Source organism: Rhinoraja longicauda, chromosome 25 (genome assembly GCF_053455715.1).
Source record: "Rhinoraja longicauda isolate Sanriku21f chromosome 25, sRhiLon1.1, whole genome shotgun sequence".
NCBI classification, from domain to species: Eukaryota; Metazoa; Chordata; class Chondrichthyes; order Rajiformes; family Arhynchobatidae; genus Rhinoraja; species Rhinoraja longicauda.
The window spans coordinates 3227424-3246886 of NC_135977.1; the positions used below are offsets into that span (position 1 = coordinate 3227424).

A 19463-nucleotide genomic window follows, 5' to 3' on the forward strand; every position below is an offset into this window, starting at 1 on the left:
AGAATTGTATATATTTCTATAAGATCCCCCCTCAGTGTTTTAAATTCCAGCGAGTATAAGCCTAGTCTATCCAGTCTTTCTTCATATGAAAGTCCTGCCATCCCAGGGATCAATCTGGTGAACCTTCTCTGTACTCCCTCTAAGGCTAGAATGTCTTTCCTCAGATTACGAGACCAAAACTGTGCACAATACTCCAGGTGCGGTCTCACCAAGGCCCTGTACAACTGCAGCAGAACCTCCCTGCTCCTATACTCAAATCCTCTTGCTATGAATGCTAACATACCATTCGCTTTCTTCACTGCCTGCTGCACCTGCAAGCTTGCTTTCAATGACTGGTGCACCATGACACCAGGGATCACCCCGTACACTAGCACTAGCACTATCCTACACACACTAGGGACAATATACAATTTTTACCGCAGCCAATTAAGGGGATCTTATCGAAACGTATAAGATTATTAAGGGGTTGGACACGTTAGAGGCAGGAAACATGTTCCCAATGTTGGGGGAGTCCAGAACAAGGGGCCACAGTTTAAGAATAAGGGGTAGGCCATTTAGAACGGAGATGAGAAAAATCTTTTTCAGTCAGAGAGTTGTGAATCTATGGAATTCTCTGCCTCAGAAGGCAGTGGAGGCCAATTCTCTGAATGCATTCAAGAGAGAGCTAGATAGAGCTCTTAAGGATAGCGGAGTCAGGGGGTATGGGGAGAAGGCAGGAACGGGGTACTGATTGAGAATGATCAGCCATGATCACATTGAATGGCGGAGCTGGCTCGAAGGGCCGAATGGCCTACTCCTGCACCTATCATCTATTAACGAACAAACCTGTATGTTTTTTGGAGTGCGTGAGGAAACTGGAGCACCTGGAGAAAACCCACGCAGGTCACGGGGAGAACGTATAAACTCCATGCAGACAGCACCCGTAGTTAGGATTGAACTCGGGTCACTGGCGCTGTGAGGCAGCAACTCTACCGTTGCACCACCATGCCGTCACCATCTCTCGAGAAAATGGATCGGTGACATTTCATGGCGGGAGCCTTCTTCAGACATCCAGTCTTTATTGTAAACCAGCATCTGCAGTTCCTTGCCTCTCTCCTGTATTGTGTGTTCTACAACTGAACAGAGCACTTGCATTGTTAGATTATACTTAACATTTTAATGGGGAAATAATCCGACAGTGATCAATTACTGTCGACAAAATGACAGCATTGTTTCTGCTCATTTGTTGTGTTGGATTGCCAAATCAGTGGCGTTTCATTTATGATTGCAACATCTTTCCATTTGTTACACCTCGAATAAACCTTCCTGATTCGCACATGTATGTAGATGCCAAATATTAAATCCATCATTTTTGACAAATAATGTTCCTGGTTGACCTCTCTTGTTTTAAGAACTATAATTGGCATTGGAAGACCCATTTGAAGCGCTGGAACTTTGCACTGGTTTAAAATGATTTGTTTATATTAAGAAAACAATGAACGTATTGAACTCAACACAATGATTTGAATGGAGTATTTTGATTAGTCATAGTCATCGAGTCATACAGTATGGAAACAGGCCCTTCAGCCCAACTTGCCCCTGCCGACCAAGATGCCCCATCTACACTAGTTCCACCTGCCCACGTTTGGTGCATCTTCTAAATCTTTCCTATCCATATACCCGTCCAAGCATCTTTTAAATGTTGTATTACCTATCTCAACTATCTCCTCTGGCAGCTCGTTCAATAGATCAACCACCCTCTGAGTGAAAAAGTTGCCCTCTGGTTCCTATTAAATCTTTCCCCTCTCAACGTAAACCCATGTCATAGCCATACAGCACGTAATCAGGCCCTTCGGTCCAAGTTGTCCATGCCGACCAAGATGCCCAGTCTACACTAGTCCCACCTGCCCACATTTGGCCCATATCCCGCTAAACCATTCCACTCCATGTACCTGTCCACATGCGTTTTAAATGTTGTCATAGCACCTACCTCGGCTACCTCCTCTGGCAGCTTGTTCCATATACCCACCACTATCTGAGTGAAAAAGTTGCCCCTCCGGTCCCTATTAAACCATTTCCCTCTCGCCTTAAACCTGTGTCCTCTGGTTCTTGATTCCCCTGCACTGGATGAGAGACTGCATTCACCCTGTCTGGCGCAAAGCAACAATGCAGATTTATTATAAGAAAATAACTGCAGATGCTGGTACAAATCGATTTATTCACAAAATGCTGGAGTAACTCAGCAGGTCAGGCAGCATCCCGGGAGAGAAGGAATGGGTGACGTTTCGGGTCGAGACGTCTGAAGAAGGGTCTCGACCCGAAACGTCACCCATTCCTTCTCTCCCGAGATGCTGCCTGACAATGCAGATTTATTTTTCGCCCGGAAAATATGACACAGCATTGTGCAATTATTGTCAAGTTGTTACCTTGTTGCTAGGTTGTGGAACTGTTTATCTCTGTCTTGTAGGCCTGGCACGGTATCGAATCAATGGTCTTTATTTATTTCATAGGTGAAGATTATAGATCTACCCAACAAGACGCCAGTCTGCATCTTAAAGGCGCCAGTGGATGCTAAATTGGGCATGCCCATGTGTTTGAAACTCTGGCAGGTAACGCACACCTAATGTGCTGCAGATATTTGTGGACTGACTCACTGTTGCCTTGAGCTCGTGATTCATATTTTGTTTTCAGCCCGACTCCGGTTCATGGAGTAAACTATAATTTTTTCTGAGCACAGATGCACTCAGCTTTGCCGACAGTTGAACAGCAAACGCTGTTTACTTCGTGCAAGCGTGTGGGTGGGGGCGCGAGGGGGCTGGATAGTTGGCCGAGAACTCTGGCACTTTATCAATGTCGCAAGCAGGAAATAATAATATTGACTTTAGACTACTTTGTGATGAGCAAGACACTTCTTCAAATTACAAAGCTACTGCTGAAGTGCCTTCAATGGTAATTATTTTATATTTCAGTGAGATCCCGAACAATTATTGCTAATCCTCTGCAGATAACAGGCTGATTATGTAATAGTATGTGTGGGTTTGACAACGTGGGAGCCAAGTAAATATTTATTTCTAAAGTTACTCATCTTAACTTGGAACTTTGTGGGCAACATACATAGTAATTGCAATTTAACAGGCAAAAATGACCTGTTGGCAGATCTGGGAATACTAACAATAGCTTCCTTCTTGATATACTTCCCAGTTTTAATCTCGATTAAATCTCTCTCAAGCTTGCAGAATAAGGAATTGTTAGACATCTCATTTAGATTTTCTTTCCAAGCAGTGTCCTGTGGGATTTGAGGCAGCATTGCTGATAGTCCTGGTGTAGCCTTTGACATTTCCCATCCATCGCAACTGGTTTCTGTATCTTTTGGACAGTTCTTAATGCCCCACACCTGTTGTGATGGATTCTCCCTTGTCCTGATGTGACCTTTACTAGCATTCGTCGTTCAAAAAATCTGCATTTATTAAGCAACTTATTTTAACTGGTTTATTTTTGTCTAAAATGTTGACATATTTGGCGGGGGGGGGGGGAACTTAGTTTTTATTAAGTTTTAGTTTTAGAGATACAGCGCAGAAACAGGCCCTTCAGTCCACCGAGTCCACACCGACAAGCTATCCCCTCATGTTAACGCTATCCAACACACCGTTGCGACAATTTCGATTTATATCAAGCCAGTTAACCTACAAACCTGCACGTCTTTGGAGTGTGGGAGGAAACCGAAGTTCTCTGAGAAAACACACGCAGGTCACGGGGAGAACGTACAAACTCCGTACAGACAGCACCCGTAGCAGGGAACCTCTGGTGCTGTAAGCAATGTAAGGCAGCAACTCTACTGCTGCGCCACCGTGCAGCTCAATTTTGCCTCCCAGTCTTTTTAATGTGTAGTTTCTATAGAATCCATTGTCTCTTAATCTACAATGTTTATTTTTGTCTAAAATATGGACATACTTGGGGTTGGGGAGGGGGGGGGGTTTAAACTTTTTAATTATTGTTTTATAGAATCTAATGTATAATAATCCACAATGTAATGCAATTTATTAAATAAGGCTAAATTATGGTGGTGCAGCTGCAGAGTTGCTCCCTCACAGCGCCAGAGACCCAGGTTCGATCCTGACTACGGGTGCTGTCTGTATGGAATTTGTACGTTCTCCCCGTGACCTGCGTGAGTTTTCTCTCGGTGCTTCGGTTTCCACCCACACTCCAAAGATGTACAGGTTTGTAGGTAAATGGCTTGGTAAAAATTGTAAGTTGTCCCTAGTGCGTGTAGGATAGTGTTAGTGTGCGGGGATCGCCGGTCGGTGCGGTCTCGGTGGGTCGAAGGGCCTGTTTCCGTGCTGTGTCTCTGAAACTAAACATGTTTAACTGCAGCATTCTGAATTTTCCAAATTAGCCACGGCACATCTGACCCTCCTTCTTTGCCTTATCTGACCAGGCCACTTCCTCGTCTCGGCCTTTGATATTGATTGGATACGAGGATGGATCGGTGACCCTCTGGGACCTATCGGAAAAGAAAATGTTGAGTCGTCTCACCTGCCACAAAGAGCCAATTATGTGTCTTGACTTTGACCCGGGGAAGGTCAAGGGTATCTCTGGCTCGTCAGAAAATGCTCTCGGCTCCTGGGGGCTTGACATGCAGCAGAACCTTAAGGTCAGCCACGATGACCTGTACGCCATTTATTCAGCGTTGCACCAACAGTCTGATACGCTGAAAAAATATTTAGTCATGAAGCGGTGTAGTTACAGAGCCCAGGCTAATTAATCATGTACCATTTGCAATAGGCCTAGCCAGAGCATGTTGTTTCAATTGTGTGGGAAGGAACCGCAGATGCTGGTTTATACCGAAGATAGACACAAAGTGCTGGACTAACTCAGCGGGTCAGGCAACATCTCTGGAGAAAAAGGAATTCGGTGATGTTTCGGGTCAAGACCCTTCTTCAGTTTCAGACTCCCTGGAGATCAAGCATGGGTGATGTTTCAGGCAGGGACCTTTCTTCAGACTGTCTACCATCTGAAGAAGGGTCCCGACCTGAAACGTCACCCATCCTTTTTCTCCAGAGATGATGCCTAAACCGCCGAGTTACTCCAGCACTCTGTGTCTATGTTGTTTCAATAGTCTGTCTCGCATGCACTAAAATTTTAAGTTGAAGTGTAGGTTTATTATAGTTACATATACCAAGGTACAGTGAAAAGCTATGTTCCGAACGCTACCCAAACAGATCAGATATTCCATACACCGATACAATCAGTTCAAACTTAAGTACAATAGAGAGAGCAAAAGGGAAGATACAAAGTGAAAAAACACTGAACTGCAGTTGCTGGGTAATACTCAAAGGGGCTCAGTGCTGGAGTAACTCAGTAAGTCAGGCAGCATCTCTGGTGAAGTTCACATGTTATAGGCGCAGAATTAGGCCGTTCGGCCCATCAAGTCTACTCCGCCATTCAATCTTGGCTGATCTCTCTTTCTCTTTCAACCCTATTCTAATCAAGAACATAGATAGGTGAGGTTTTGGGTCGGGACCCTCTAGACTGATTGTAGGTGGCGGGGGTGGGGGAGGAGAAGGGTAAGCTGGAAAACAGGAGAGGCAGGACAAATTGATATGTTCTATGCCTTGGAGATCAGTAGAGCTGATCGTTGTATAACAGTGACTTATTGAACTGGTTTGGCATAATAGTTCATAGAAAAGCTAAATCAAGATGAGTGAATATTGATTTCTCTAACTTCAAGTAACTCTTGCTTTCCATCTCTCTCTGTCCCTCCCCCAACCTAGTTATCCGACTAGTTCTACTGTCCTCCTGATTAAATGTTATTATCACCTTCCCCTCAGCTCACAATGAACCATTCTACATTTTAGTTTTTCTTATCATCATATGCTTTTTCCCATCGTTTTCACACCTTCCCCTTCTATATGGGGAATGGGGTACAGGGAGAAGGCAGGAAAGGGGTACTGATTGTGAATGATCAGCCATGATCACATTGAATGGCGGTACTGGCTCGAAGGGCTAAATGGCCTACTCCTGCACCTATTGTCTATTGTCTATTGTCTATATCTCTATAGACTCCCTCTTCCCTGACTCTCAGTCTCGACCCGAACCGTCACCCATTCCTTCTCTCCAGAGATGCTGCCTGTCCCGCTGAGTTACTCCAGCATTTTGTGTAGGAAAGAACTGCGGTTTAAACTGAAGATAGACACAAAAAGCTGGAGTAACTCAACAGGTCTGGTGACGTTTTGGGTCGAGACCCTTCTTCAGACTGCAGATTGAAGACCCTGAAGAAGGGTCTCGACCCGAAAAGTCACCTATTCTTTTTCTCCAGAGATGCTGCCTGACCCGCTGAGTTACTCCGGCTTCTTGTGTCTGCTGAGTGATTCCTGAGTGTGAGAGGTGACGTTTTCGATCTTGCCTATATCCAGCTGGCCATTGTCTTTAGTATACTGACCTATTAACAAAGCTAACAGTGGAGTGCAATCAAAGGGGTATCACGTTTCTGTGACATTGTTCACCACAGTGGAAACCAATTGCTGCATAATGTTCAGGTGCTTACATTTCATAATCAGATCTCGGAGTTTTAATGTTACATTTTCTGAGATGTGACTGTTTTTCATCATGCTCCAACATGTTGCAGTTCCCCGAAGTAAATGTATTCCAACTTAAGTTGTTAATGTCTGTTCACTCTGCTGCTGTTTACAATAGGTCTAAAATTGGAATAATTGCATAAAGATTATTACCGCTGAAATCCTGAAACAAAATCTTGCAGTTGCCAACGTTGCAGTTATTAATATCCTGCGTGTCAAATTCTGGAAAAGGACTATAAATTAAGATTGAGAAGCTTGCGTAAAAGTAAGGCAAGAGTCTAAAGCGTTTAATTCTCATATGTACCGACAACGGAAAGATGAGATTCCTACTTGCTGCAGTTAGAGTTGGCTCGTAAACAAGCTGAAATGAAATATAGGCCGGTCTGATTAAAAAATAGCTAGTCACAAAAAGCTGGAGGAACTCAGCGGGTCAGGCAGCATCTCAGGAGAGAAGGAATGGGTGACGTTTCGGGTCGAGACCCTTCTTCAGACTGAAGAATGAAGAGCCCAAAGAAGGGTCTCGACCTGAAACGTCACGCATTCCTTCTCTCCTGAGATGCTGCCTGACCCGCTGAGTTACTCCAGCTTTTTGTGTCGACCTTCAATTTGAACCAGCATCGGCAGTTATTTTCCTACATAAAAAATAGCTAGTAGCTTCCTCGGACAAACAGCCAACATAATCAAGGACTTGTCTCAACCTGGTCAATCCGCCTGTTGCCTGCTCCAAATGGGGCAGAAGGTACAGAAGCTTGAAAGCGCGCACCACCGGACTCAGGAACAGCTTCTTCCCCTCTGTTATCAGGCTTCTGAACGGTCCTTCCATAAGCCAGGGTACTGTCCGATTCACCTCTACCCCATTGCGGACATTGGAGCTTGTCTCTGGAACTGGTGCACTACAATGCTGAGAACTATATCCTGCACTCTGTATCTTCCCCTTTGCTCTACCTATTGTACTTGAGTTTGACTTGATGGTATTCATAAGCTAGGATACTGTCCGATTCATCTCTACCCCATGCCATAAGCTAGGGTACTGTCTGATTAGCCTCTGAGTTTGACTTGATTGTATTCATCTATGGTATATCTGAAGATGGACACAAAAAGCTGCAGTAACTCAGCGGGACAGGCAGCATCTCTGGAGAGAAGGAATGGGTGCTGTTTCGGGTCGAGATCCTTGAATTTTTTAAAAAGTAGAAAGATTTTGACAGGGTAATTGATGAATTTCCATTCATTTATAAATCAGTAGTAAGGATAATATTAAAAGATAGAAAGGAAGAAGGGTCCCGACCCAAAATGTCACCCATTCCTTCTCTCCAGAGATGCTGCCAGCCCCTGCTGAGTTACTCCAGCTTTTTGTGTCCATCTTTGGTTTAAACCAGCATCTGCAGTTCCTTCCTACACGTATGGTATATCTGATCTGTTTGATAAAGCTGTTCAGTGTACCTCGGTAGAGGTGACAACGATAAACCAAAAACCGAAAACCTAATTATTTCCAACCTTATTCCTCAGCTGCAGAATATGGTGGAGTTGGTAAATGGTGGGGTTGCTCACGTCTGCCTTCGTCAAGACAAGAAGATCGTGGCCACTGCGGGCTGGGACCACCGTGTCCGTGTGTTCGGCTGGAGGAAGCTGAAGCCCCTGGCGGTCCTGCTGTACCATACGGCAAGCATCCACTGTGTGACCTTCTCTGATCACAGTGCCCCGAGCGGGAGACTTATGGCTGCAGGATCGAAAGACCATCGCATTAGCCTGTGGTCCCTTTACAAGGAATCATGACGGAGCCGATACCGTACAGAGGCACGTCGTATTACACTGACGTCTGTGAGCGCTGCAGTTTGACGGCCTTGGGCCCAATTTGCACCGTAATTCTATTACAATAGTATTTCAATTTGAAATGTTTCCCACTGAATGGATATTTAAAGGAAGAAGAGCATGGATGGGACAGGTTTAGAAACATAGAAACATAGAAAATAGGTGCAGGAGTAGGCCATTCGGCCCTTCGAGCCTGCACCGCCATTCAATATGATCATGGCTGATCATCCAACTCAGTATCCTGTACCTGCCTTCTCTCCATACCCCCTGATCCCTTTAGCTACAAGGGCTACATCTAACTCCCTCTTAAATATAGCCAATGAACTGAATTTTGTAAGAAGTTTGGAGGGACATGAACCAAGCGCGGGCAGGTGGGACTAATGTGTTGGCCGGTGTGGGCAAGTTGGGCCGAAGGGCCTGTTTCCACGCCGTAAGACTCTATGACTCTAAGAGAGAAACCGCATTTTGTTCATTTACAGCAGTTTGTTCATTTACAACAGTTCATACAACATCACACGTTTAAGAAACATGTAGACAGGTACACGGATAGGACAGGTTTAGAGGGATATGGGCCATATCCAGGCAGGTGGGATTGGTATAGATGGGACATGTTGGCCGGTGTGGGCAAGTTGGGCCGAAGGGCCTGTTTCCACGCCCTAAGGCTCTATGACTATGACTCTGCATTTCATATCTTTGCAGCAAACCAAACCTGTTCACAGCCAATTAATTATTTCTGCAGAGTTCATAAGTCATAGAAGCAGAATTAGGCCATTTGGCCCATCAAGTCTACACCGCCATTCAATCATGGCTGATCTATCTTTCCCTCTCAACCCCTTTCACCTGCCTTCTCCCCATAACCCCTGACACCTTTACTAATCAAGAATCGGTCCATCTTCACCTTAAAAATACCTAATGACTTGGCCTCCACTGCCGTCTGCGGCAATGAATTCCACAGATTCACCACCATCTGGCTAAAGAAATTCCTCCTCATCTCCTTTCTGAAGGTTAGTATCAGTATCATTGTTTTGAAGACTAATCTGGCAGCTAAAAGTCGCTCAAATAAGAAGGGTCCCAATTGAAAAATAAACACAAAATGTTGGAGTAACTCAGCAGGTCAGGCAGCAGCATCTCTGGAGGGAAGGAATGTGTGACGTTTCGGATCGAGACCCTTCTTCAGACTCGACTCGAAACTTTCACTATCCATGTTCTGCAGAGATGCTGCCTGACCCGCTGAGTTACTCCAGCACTTTGTGTTTTTTCCGGAAACCGGCATCTGCAGTTTGTTTGTCTCGGCAAAGGTGAAGAACCGCCCCGTGGTTTAGGACGGCTCAGTAGCGCAGCGGTAGAATTGCTACCTCACAGCGCCAGAGACCCGTGTTCGATCCTGACTACGGCTGCCGTCTATACGAAGTTTGTACGTTCTCCCCGTAACCTGCGAGGGGTTTTTTCTCCGGGTGCTCCAGTTTCCTCCCACATTCCAAAGATGTACAGGTTTGTAGGTTTTTTAGATTTTTAGATTTAGAGATACAGCGCAGAAACAGGCCCTTTGGCCCACCGTGTCCGCGCCACCCAGCGATCCCAAACATTAACACTATCCTACACACACTAGGGACAATTTTTACATTTACCCAGTCAATTAACCTACGTACCTGTACGTCTTTGGAGTGTGGGAGGAAACCGAAGATCTCGGAGAAAACCCACGCAGGTCACGGGGAGTACGTACAAACTCCGTACAGACGGCGCCCGTTGTCAGAATCGAACCTGAGTCTCCGGAGCTGCATTCGCTGTAAGGCAGCAACTCTACTGCTGCGCCACCGCTTAATTAGCTTTGGTAAAAATTGTAAACTGGCCCTGGTGTGTGTGTGTGTGTGTGTGTAGGATAGTGCGAGTATCACTGGCCGGCGCGGACTCGGTGGGCCGAAGGGCCTGTTTCCGGGCTGCATCTCTAAACTAAACTGAACTAAAAATCAATACAATTCCTTCATGAGTTTTCTGCAGGGGGAAAAATGTTTAAAGTGATTGTTGTCTGAATAGTGCCAAGGGATTTTGTTTGAAAGAATAGATCCACATGAAGCACAATGTCGCATTCTCTGCTGCAGCTGCAAGAATTTGCAGCAACTTGTCGGCACAAAGTTAATGTTAAAAATTAGATTAACTCTGATACCTCACGAGGGTTCATTGTGTTTAACAAACTGCTTCCTTTGTAGAGGAGACAGGGGGCTTGAATTTTGACATAAACAACTTCCATTTATATAGTGCCATTAATAGCAAAAAGCCCCCAGGCGCCTCAGGAGTGTGGTAATAAAATTTAATACCAAGGCACTTACAGAGATAATAAGCAGATGTCTGAATGCTTCATATAAAAGAGAGGTTTTAAGGGGTATCTTAAAATGGGGGGGGGGGATAAAGAAAAGTAGAGAGGGAATGAAAAAGGAGGGAATTGCAGAGTTTAGAACTAAGAAGATGAAAGCGTGTGTATGTTTGGTGGAAGGAACTGCAGATAGACAACAGACAATAGGTGCAGGAGGAGGGCATTCGGCCCTTCGAGCCAGCACCGCCATTCAATGTGATCATGGCTGATCATTCTCAATCAGTACCCCGTTGCTGCCTTCTCCCCATACCCCCTGACTCCGCTATCCTTAAGAGCTCTATCTAGCTCTCTCTTGAATGCATTCAGAGCATTGGCCTCCACTGCCTTCTGAGGCAGAGAATTCCACAGATTTACAACTCTCTGACTGAAAAAGTTTTTCCTCATCTCCGTTCTAAATGGCCTACCCCTTATTCTTAAACTGTGGCCCCTTGTTCTGGACTCCCCCAACATTGGGAACATGTTTCCTGCCTTTAAAGTGTCCAACCCCTTAATAATCTTATATGTTTCAATAAGATCCCCTCTCATCCTTCTAAATTCCAGTGTGTACAAGCCTAGCCGCTCCAGTCTTTCAACATATGACAGTCCCGCCATCCCGGGAATTAACCTAGTAAACCTACGCTGCACGCCCTCAATAGCAAGAATATCCTTCCTCAAATTTGGAGATCAAAACTGCTGGAATTTTGAGGAAAAAAACCAAAGTGCTGGAGGAGGTCAACGGGACAGGCAGTATCCGCGGAGGGAAACGGGGAGATGTCGTTTCGGGTCAAGATACCTCTTCAATCTGGTGGATGAGAGAGGAGAAAACTGGGTAAAGAGAGGTGGGGGGGGGGGGGGGGGGCAGAAATTGGCAAGTGATGGGTGGATGGAATCTATGGAAGGAAATGGTCAAAGAGCAGGAAAGCAGCAGGGATGTCGGAGGGGGAGCAGTGAGAGTGGACTGTCACAGAACTGCCATCAGAGAGAGGAGAACATGCGGCACGGTGGCGCAGCGGTAGAGTCGCTGCTTTACAGCGCCAGAGACCCCAGGTTCAATCCTGACTACGGGTGCTGCTGCCTGTACAGTGTTTGTACCCACCTCTCTTTGCCAGCTTTCTCCCCCTCTACTCCCATCAGCCTGAAGAAGGGTCCCGACCCAAAATGTTGTCCGTCCATTACCTTCTACAGAACTGAAGAAGCGTCTCAACCCGAAACGTCACCCGTTCCTTCTCTCCAGAGATGCTGCCTGACCTGCTGAGTTACTCCAGCATTTTGTGAATAAATACCCTCTACAGATGGTGCCTGACCTGCTGAGTTCCTCTAGCATCTCACAAAAAAGTTTTTCCTCATCTCCGTTCTAAATGGCCTACCCCTTATTCTTAAACTGTGGCCCCTGGTTCTGTTCCCAATGTTGGGGGAGTCCAGAACCAGGGGCCACGGTTTAAGAATAAGGGGTAGTAGGCCATTTAGAACGGAGATGAGGACAAACTTTTTCAGTCAGAGAGTTGTAAATCTCAGAAGGCAGTGGAGGCCAATTCTCTGAATGCATTTAAGAGAGAGCTAGATAGAGCTCTTAAGGATAGCGGAGTCAGGGGGTATGGGGAGAAGGCAGGAACGGGGTACTGATTGAGAATGATCTACCATGATCACATTGAATGGTGGTGCTGGCTGGAAGGGCCAAATGGCCTACTCCTGCACCTATTGTCTATGATTCCAATCTCCAATTCCTTGCATCTGCATTTTACTGCTTCACTGCAAAATCTCCTCAAAGTATGCCTACTTCAAAGACGTTTTAGTTTAGTTTAGATTAGAGATACAGTGTGGAGACAGGCCCTTCAGCCCACCGAATCCACGCCGACCAACAACTGTACAATAGTTCTCTCCTACATTTCTAGGGACAATTTACAGAAGCCATTTAACATAGAAACCCAGCATGTCTTTGGAATGTGGGAAGAAACCGGAGCACCCGGGGAAAACCCACGTGGTCACAGGGAGAACGTACAAACTCCGTACACCCACAGTCAGGATCAAACCCGGGTCTCTGGCGCTGTGAGGCAGCAACTCTACTGCTGCGCCACCGAGCCATTATTGTTGGCAGTCACAGGGATCGGCTATAAATGTTCCCGCATAGAAAAGGATGGGACTGCCAGCCCAGAGTCCATGTGGATAACAGGGTGCACAGATGGTAAGATAAGGCATGGAAGGAAAACATGGCAGGCAGAGAGAGAGAGAGAGCTTCAAAATGCAGAGACTAAAAAATATATAGAAAGAGGATAAGAGTTAAATAAGGGGTAGCACAGACCGTACCCAAGGTCAGGATCGAACCCGGGTCTATGGTGCTGTGAGGCAGCGGCTCTACCAGTTGTGCCACTGTGATTTTGTTTAGCTGGCAAAATGAGGAGGGATTTCTTTAGTCAGAAGGTGGTGAATCTGTGGAATTCATTGCCACAGAAGGCTGTGGAGGTCAAGTCAACGGATATTTTTAAGGCAGAGATAGACAGATTCTTGATTAGTACGGGTGTCAGGGGTCGTGGGGAGAAGGCAGGAGAATGGGGTTGAGAGGGCAAAATAGGTCAGCCCCGATTGAATGGTGGAGTTCACTTGATGGGCCGAATGGCCTAATTCTGCTCCTATAACTTGCGAGGAATAAAAAAAGTAGACACTAGGGTAACAATATCCTACCAAATTGATTTGGATTCAACATCTAATATCAATTGGTGTGACTGAACATATCATTTGAAATGTGTAGGAGGGAACTATAGATGCTGGTTTACAACGAAGATAGACACAAAATGCTGGAGTAACTCAGCGGGACAGGCAGCATCTCTGGGGAAAGGAATGGGTGACGTTTCGGGTCAAGACCCTTCTTCAGAATCTTCAGATTCAGACATATTTGAAGTTATTCTTTCCCAATATACTCCTTGTATTGAGTGTACTTTCAATCTGAATGTCTTAATTCATTTTGCAATATTTTATGAACTACCGTTAACTACATAACATATATTTAGATAGAAACAAAATGCTGGAGTAAATCAGCATAACCTAGATCTGTATTTGCAAACTATTTATTTCTCATTGTTTTACATTTCAATCAGCCCCCTCCCTAATTTCCACAATCTACTTCTTTTTGATCATTGACAATGATTTCTAACAAACTAAATGATTTGGCAGATGCTGTTTCCGGGGGTGAACTTTTCCTGCCCAATACAGGTTTTCTTTTGGCCTTTATTTTTCCTGTAATTCTTTGATTTCTTGCTTAGTTTCTAATCTATTTCCTCTCACATACGCGGGCACACACGCACATGGATAAAATGTAACGAGAAATGTACAGAAACAATTTTTGTTTTGCAAAAGGGACAACAGAATAATGAAAGATAAATAAAATCCCATAAAACGTGAGTTTTTAGTCTCTTTTTTTTTTAGACAATAGGTGCAAGAGTAGGCCATTCGGCCCTTCGAGCCAGCACCGCCATTCATTGTGATCATGGCTGATCACACTTTAGTTTAGATACAGGACGGAAACAGGCCCTTTGGCCCACTGAGTCCGTGCCGACCAACGATCACGCTGTACACTAGCACTATCCTATACACTAAGGACAATTTACAATTTTTACCGAAGCCAATTAACCTGTAAACATGTATGTCGTTGGAGTGTGGGAGGAAACCGGAGCACCTGGACACCCACCCGGTCACAGGGTGAACGTACTAACTCCGTACAGACAGCACCCGTAGTCGGGATCAAACCCAGGTCTCTGGAAATGCAAGGCAGCAACTCTGCTGCTGCAACACCGTGCCACATGCATGAAACTTTTAACCTGATATTCCTTTTTAATGTAGAAACACATGGGACAGAAATAGTTTAAATACAAACATCAACAGATTTGGTGATTTGTTATAAGTCCCCTGCGAAGGACAACTCATTTTGCAGTTACAAACGCAAGCGGCAATTATAATGGAGTTGGGGTTGAGGGTTTATCTGTCACATCTCACTGGTTCTACTAGTTCTGAATTTAACACAGTGTTGTTGTCTTCCCAAATCAATCATTTTCAAGTAGACACAAGGAACTGCTGATGCTGGCTCACAAAAAAAAAAGGCTCAAAGCAGTGGAGTAACTCAGCGGGATGTGTGGGAGGAAACCGGAGCACCCGGAGAAAACCCATGTGGTCACGGGGAAAACGTCCACACTCCGTACAGGCAGCACCCGTAGTCAGGATCAAACCCGGGTCTCTGGCGTTGTAAGGCAGCAACTCTACCGCTTAGCCCATGGTTATGTTTTTTTATCCCTATTTCCTAAAGACATGAGGTTAAGTAATCTAAACTGTCACTGCAAAGTAGATGATAGAATCTGGGGAGAATTGTTGGGAATGTGGGCAGAATAAAATTGGATTAGTGTTGGATTAATAAAAATAAATGCTTGATGGTAGCCACAGGCTCACTGGAGTTTGTGTCTCATTGGAGTTTGTGGCTCATTGGAGTTCCTATTGTGACCCTCAGAGTGAAAACAAAATTGCCTTGATTCTGCCTTGAATAGACTCCCCCCCCCCCCCCCCCCCCCCACCTTCTATTTAAGCCAAGACCCCCTAATTCTAATTCTCACACAAAATGAAGCTTCCTCCTCACATTCATCCTGACAAAACCCCAGAGGTATTTATGTGCAGGAAGGAACTGCAGATGCTGGTTTACACCGAAGGTAGACACAAAGTGCTGGAGTAACTCAGGGGGACAGGCAGCATCTCTGGAGAGAAGGAATGGGTGACGTTTCGGGTCGAGACCATTCTTCAGGCCTTCCTCTGAAGAAGGGTCTCGACCCAAAACGTCACCCGTCCCTACTATCTGCCTGTTACTCCAGCGTTTTGTGTCTATCCCAGAGGTATTTACACGCTTCAATCAAATCCCCCCCTCCTTCTGCTCATCTCCAACAGTAGAAGCCTAGCCTGCACACTAGTCTAGTCATTCCAGGTATCAGTTTGGTAATGCATCTGTGATTGATATGTTTTCCTACGTTTTCTTATCCTCTGCTCTGAACCTCTTAGCAGGCACTGATACAGGATTGCTACAGGTATTTAAAAATGCCATTAATGCAATGGTTGTTGGCAGTGTTAAAATAATGTACCTTGTATAATGTATTAAGTGAAAACCTATTGGGTTTTCCGAACCTAATGAAGCATAGCATCTGCTATCATTTTGAATACATGACTGATGATACAATGAAACACCTGGAGGAATTTGCTGCTGAATCTATATTTTGGTAAAAAATTTAAGACAAGCCGGGCTAATAGAATGCACTATTATGTCTGCTCAGCATACAATTTTAAAAATATACCATCTAATACCTCAGCTCATTGTTTTACTACTTAGTATCATATCTTTAAACATTGTTAAGCCGCTCTGAAGGAATTTGAAAGGTTAACAGATTGAGGCTCATCCTCAAGGTGAGAGAGACAAGATTTAATATGAACCTGAGGGGCACTTTTTTTCACTCAGAGGGTGGTGGGTGTATGGAACTGAGGAGTGGATAGTAACAGCATTTAAAAGAGACTTGGACAGGTACTTGGGTAGGAAAGGTTTAGAAGGATATGGATCAAACGCGGGAAATGGGACTAGTATAGATGGGGTATCTTGGTCAGCATGGATGAGAGTCAGTCTCAGTTTAGTTTATTGTCACGTGTACCGAGGTACAGTGAAAAGCTTTTTGTTGGGCGCTATCCAGTCAGCGGAAAGACAATACACGATTACAATTGAGCCATTTATAGTGTCTATTTATTTCACAAAATGCTGGAGTAACTCAGCAGGTCAGGCAGCATCTCAGGAGAGAAGGAATGGGTGACGTTTCGGGTCGAGACCCTTCTTCAGTAACAGCAGGTCAGGCAGCATCTCAGGAGAGAAGGAATGGGTGACGTTTCGGGTCGAGACCCTTCTTCAGTCTGAAGAAGGGTCTCGACTCGTAACATCACCCATTCCTTCTCTCCTGAGATGCTGCCTGCCCTGCTGAGTTACTCCAGCATTTTGTGAAATAAATACCTTCGATTTGTACCAGCATCTGCAGTTATTTTCTTACACATTTATAGTGTCTAGATACATGATAAGGGATTAACGTTTGGAGCAAGGTAAAGCCAATCAAGGATAGTCCGAGGGTCACCAAAGAGGTAGATAGTAGGAGTAATGTGTAGGAAGGAACTGCAGATGCTGGTTTAAACTGAAGAAAGACACAAAATGCTGGAGTAACTCAGTGGGACAGGCAGCATCTCTGGAGAGAAGGGATGGGTGACGTTTTGGGTCGAGACTGAAGAAGGGTCTTGATCCGAAACGTCACCCATTTCTTCTCTCCAGAGATGCTGCCTGTCCCGCTGAGGTACTCCAGCTTTTTGTGTCTATCTTAGGTAGACAATAGTTGGGCCAAAGGCCTTGTTTCCGTGCGGTGTGACTGTGACAATTAGTTGCTGAGTTGGCTGTTTAAAGAGTCCGAACCCTGCCTTGCTACAGTTATTTTTATCGATGTGTTGTTGTTAACCGTTTCTCTTTCCACAGATGCAGACTGACCTGTTGAGTGTTTCCAGCATTTTGTTTTTCTCACCAGCTGTCTGACCTCTCTGACTTGTGCAGCAAAATCCTCTCTTCAAATGTTTCATTGTACCTAATTTACTGTTTTACAGGACATTGAGAGTTAGATTTAGCTCTTTGGGCTAACGGAATCAAAGGATATGGGAAAAAAGGAGGAACAAGGTACTGATTCTAGATGATCAGCCATGATCATATTGAATGGCGGTGATGGGTCGAATGGCCTAGTCCTGCACCTACTTTCTATGTTTCTATTGGTGAGGCCTCATTTAGAGTATTGTGTTCGGTTTTGGTCACCCTTGCTGTGGGAAGGATGTCATTAAGCTGCAAAGGATGCAGAGAAGATTTTACGAAGATGTTGCCAGGACTCGAGGGCCTGAGCTACAGGGAGAGGTTGAGCAGGCTGGGACTTTGCCCCTTGGAATGCAGGAGATTGAGGAGTGATCTTCTAAAGGTATTTATTTCACAAAATGCTGGAGTAACTCAGCAGGTCAGGCAGCATCTCAGGAGAGAAGGAATGGGTGACGTTTCGGGTCGAGACCCTTCTTCAGACCCATTCCTTCTCTCCTGAGATGCTGCCTGACCCGCTGAGTTACTCCAGCATTTTGTGAAATAAATACCTCCGATTTGTACCAGCATCTGCAGTTATTTCCTTACACTAGTGATCTTCTAAAGGTGTATAGAATCATGAGGGGGATAGTGTTGGGTGAATGCATGGCGCCCATTACCCAGAGTGGAGGAATCAGGAACCAGGGGGACATAGGTTTAAGGTGAGCCCTAGCCTACCCAACCTCTCCCTGTAGCTCAGGCCCTCAAATCCTGACACATCCTTGTAAGGCTTCTCTACAACCTTCCCCGCCTAATGAAATCCTTATTGAATGGTGGGGCAGGCTGCTACTATCCTCTTGCGCTGCTTTCTTGTGTACGGCACTGAATTTACTCTGAGCGGCAGGCAATTGCCCTTGCATTCATAAGTTCACAAGTTATACTAGTAGAATTAGGCCATTCGGCCATCGAGTCTACTCCACCATTCAATCATGGCTGATCTCTGCCTCCTCATCCCATTTTCCTGCCTTCTCCCCATAATCCTTGACCCCCTTTCAGATCAAGAATTTGTCTACAGTATCTCTGCCTTAAAAAATATCCACTGACCTGACCTCCACAGCCGTCTGTGGCAAAGAATTCCACAGATTCACCACCCTCTGACTAAAGAAGTTCCTCCTCACCTCTTTTCTAAAAGCACACCCTTTAATTCTGAGGCTGTGACCTCTGGTCCTCGACTCTCCCACCAGTGAAACATCCTTTCCACATCCATTCTGTCTATGCTGTATTATTCTGTAAGTTTCAATGAGGTCCCCCTGCAACCTTCGAAACTCCAGTTTGTAGAGGCCCAGTGCTGCCAAACACTCATCATAGGTTATCCCACTCATTCCTGGGATCATTCTTGTAAACCTCCACTGGACCCTCTCCAGAGCCAGCACATCGTTCCTCAGATCTGGGGCCCAGGTTTGCCCACAGAGCTCCAAATAACATCCCCGAGCCTATAACGATGCCATCCAGCACTACATACAAAACCCAATATTGGATGCTTTCTGTAACAATCTGAAGACATGTTGAGCCCATCACTGTCAATAATCTGATGACATGACACTGTATCTCCATGAAACGCGGACCTGGTATTTTTCATGGTCTGGGTACGTCTGAACACGTCTTGACTGCATGTTCTTCACAAAGTCTCTGGAGCATTATGTTGGTTTAACGTGATCTGTGAAAACAAACCGGCATCATTCCTAAACATGAGCAAAACACCAAGTGCTGGAGGACATGTGTAGGAAGGAATTGCAGACGCTGGTTTACACCGAGGATGGTTGTACATCAGTCTGAAGAAGGGTCTTGACTCTTGAAATAAAGTAAGATTTTTCATAGAGTCACCCAGTGTGGAAACAGGCCCTTCGGCCCAACTTGCCCATGCCAACCGACGTGTCCCATTGACATGACCCATCTGAAGAAGGGTCTCGACCCGAAACGTCACCCATTCCTTCTCTCCTGAGATGCTGCCTGACCTGCTGAGTTACTCCAGCATTTTGTGAATAAATGTCCCATCTATACTAGTCCCACCTGCCTGCGTTTGGCCCATATCCCTCTAAACCTGTTCTATTCATGTATTTTTCTAAATGTATCTTAAATGTTGTGA

The 19463-nt window shown here is 45.2% G+C and overlaps 1 protein-coding gene across 2 annotated transcripts in view; it reads left to right on the forward strand.

The window, feature by feature from the left end:
• Positions 1-10989, forward strand: part of gnb1l (guanine nucleotide binding protein (G protein), beta polypeptide 1-like) — a 29364-nt gene extending 18375 nt beyond the window's left edge. For both annotated transcript variants that reach the window (XM_078421744.1, XM_078421745.1), the window contains exons 5-7: positions 2490-2588; positions 4415-4630; positions 8061-10989. In XM_078421744.1, the coding sequence (XP_078277870.1) occupies positions 2490-2588; positions 4415-4630; positions 8061-8327 (582 nt within the window). In that variant the 3' untranslated portion in view covers positions 8328-10989. The remainder of the gene's footprint in view (positions 1-2489; positions 2589-4414; positions 4631-8060) is intronic.
• The last annotated feature ends 8474 nt before the right edge of the window (positions 10990-19463 follow it).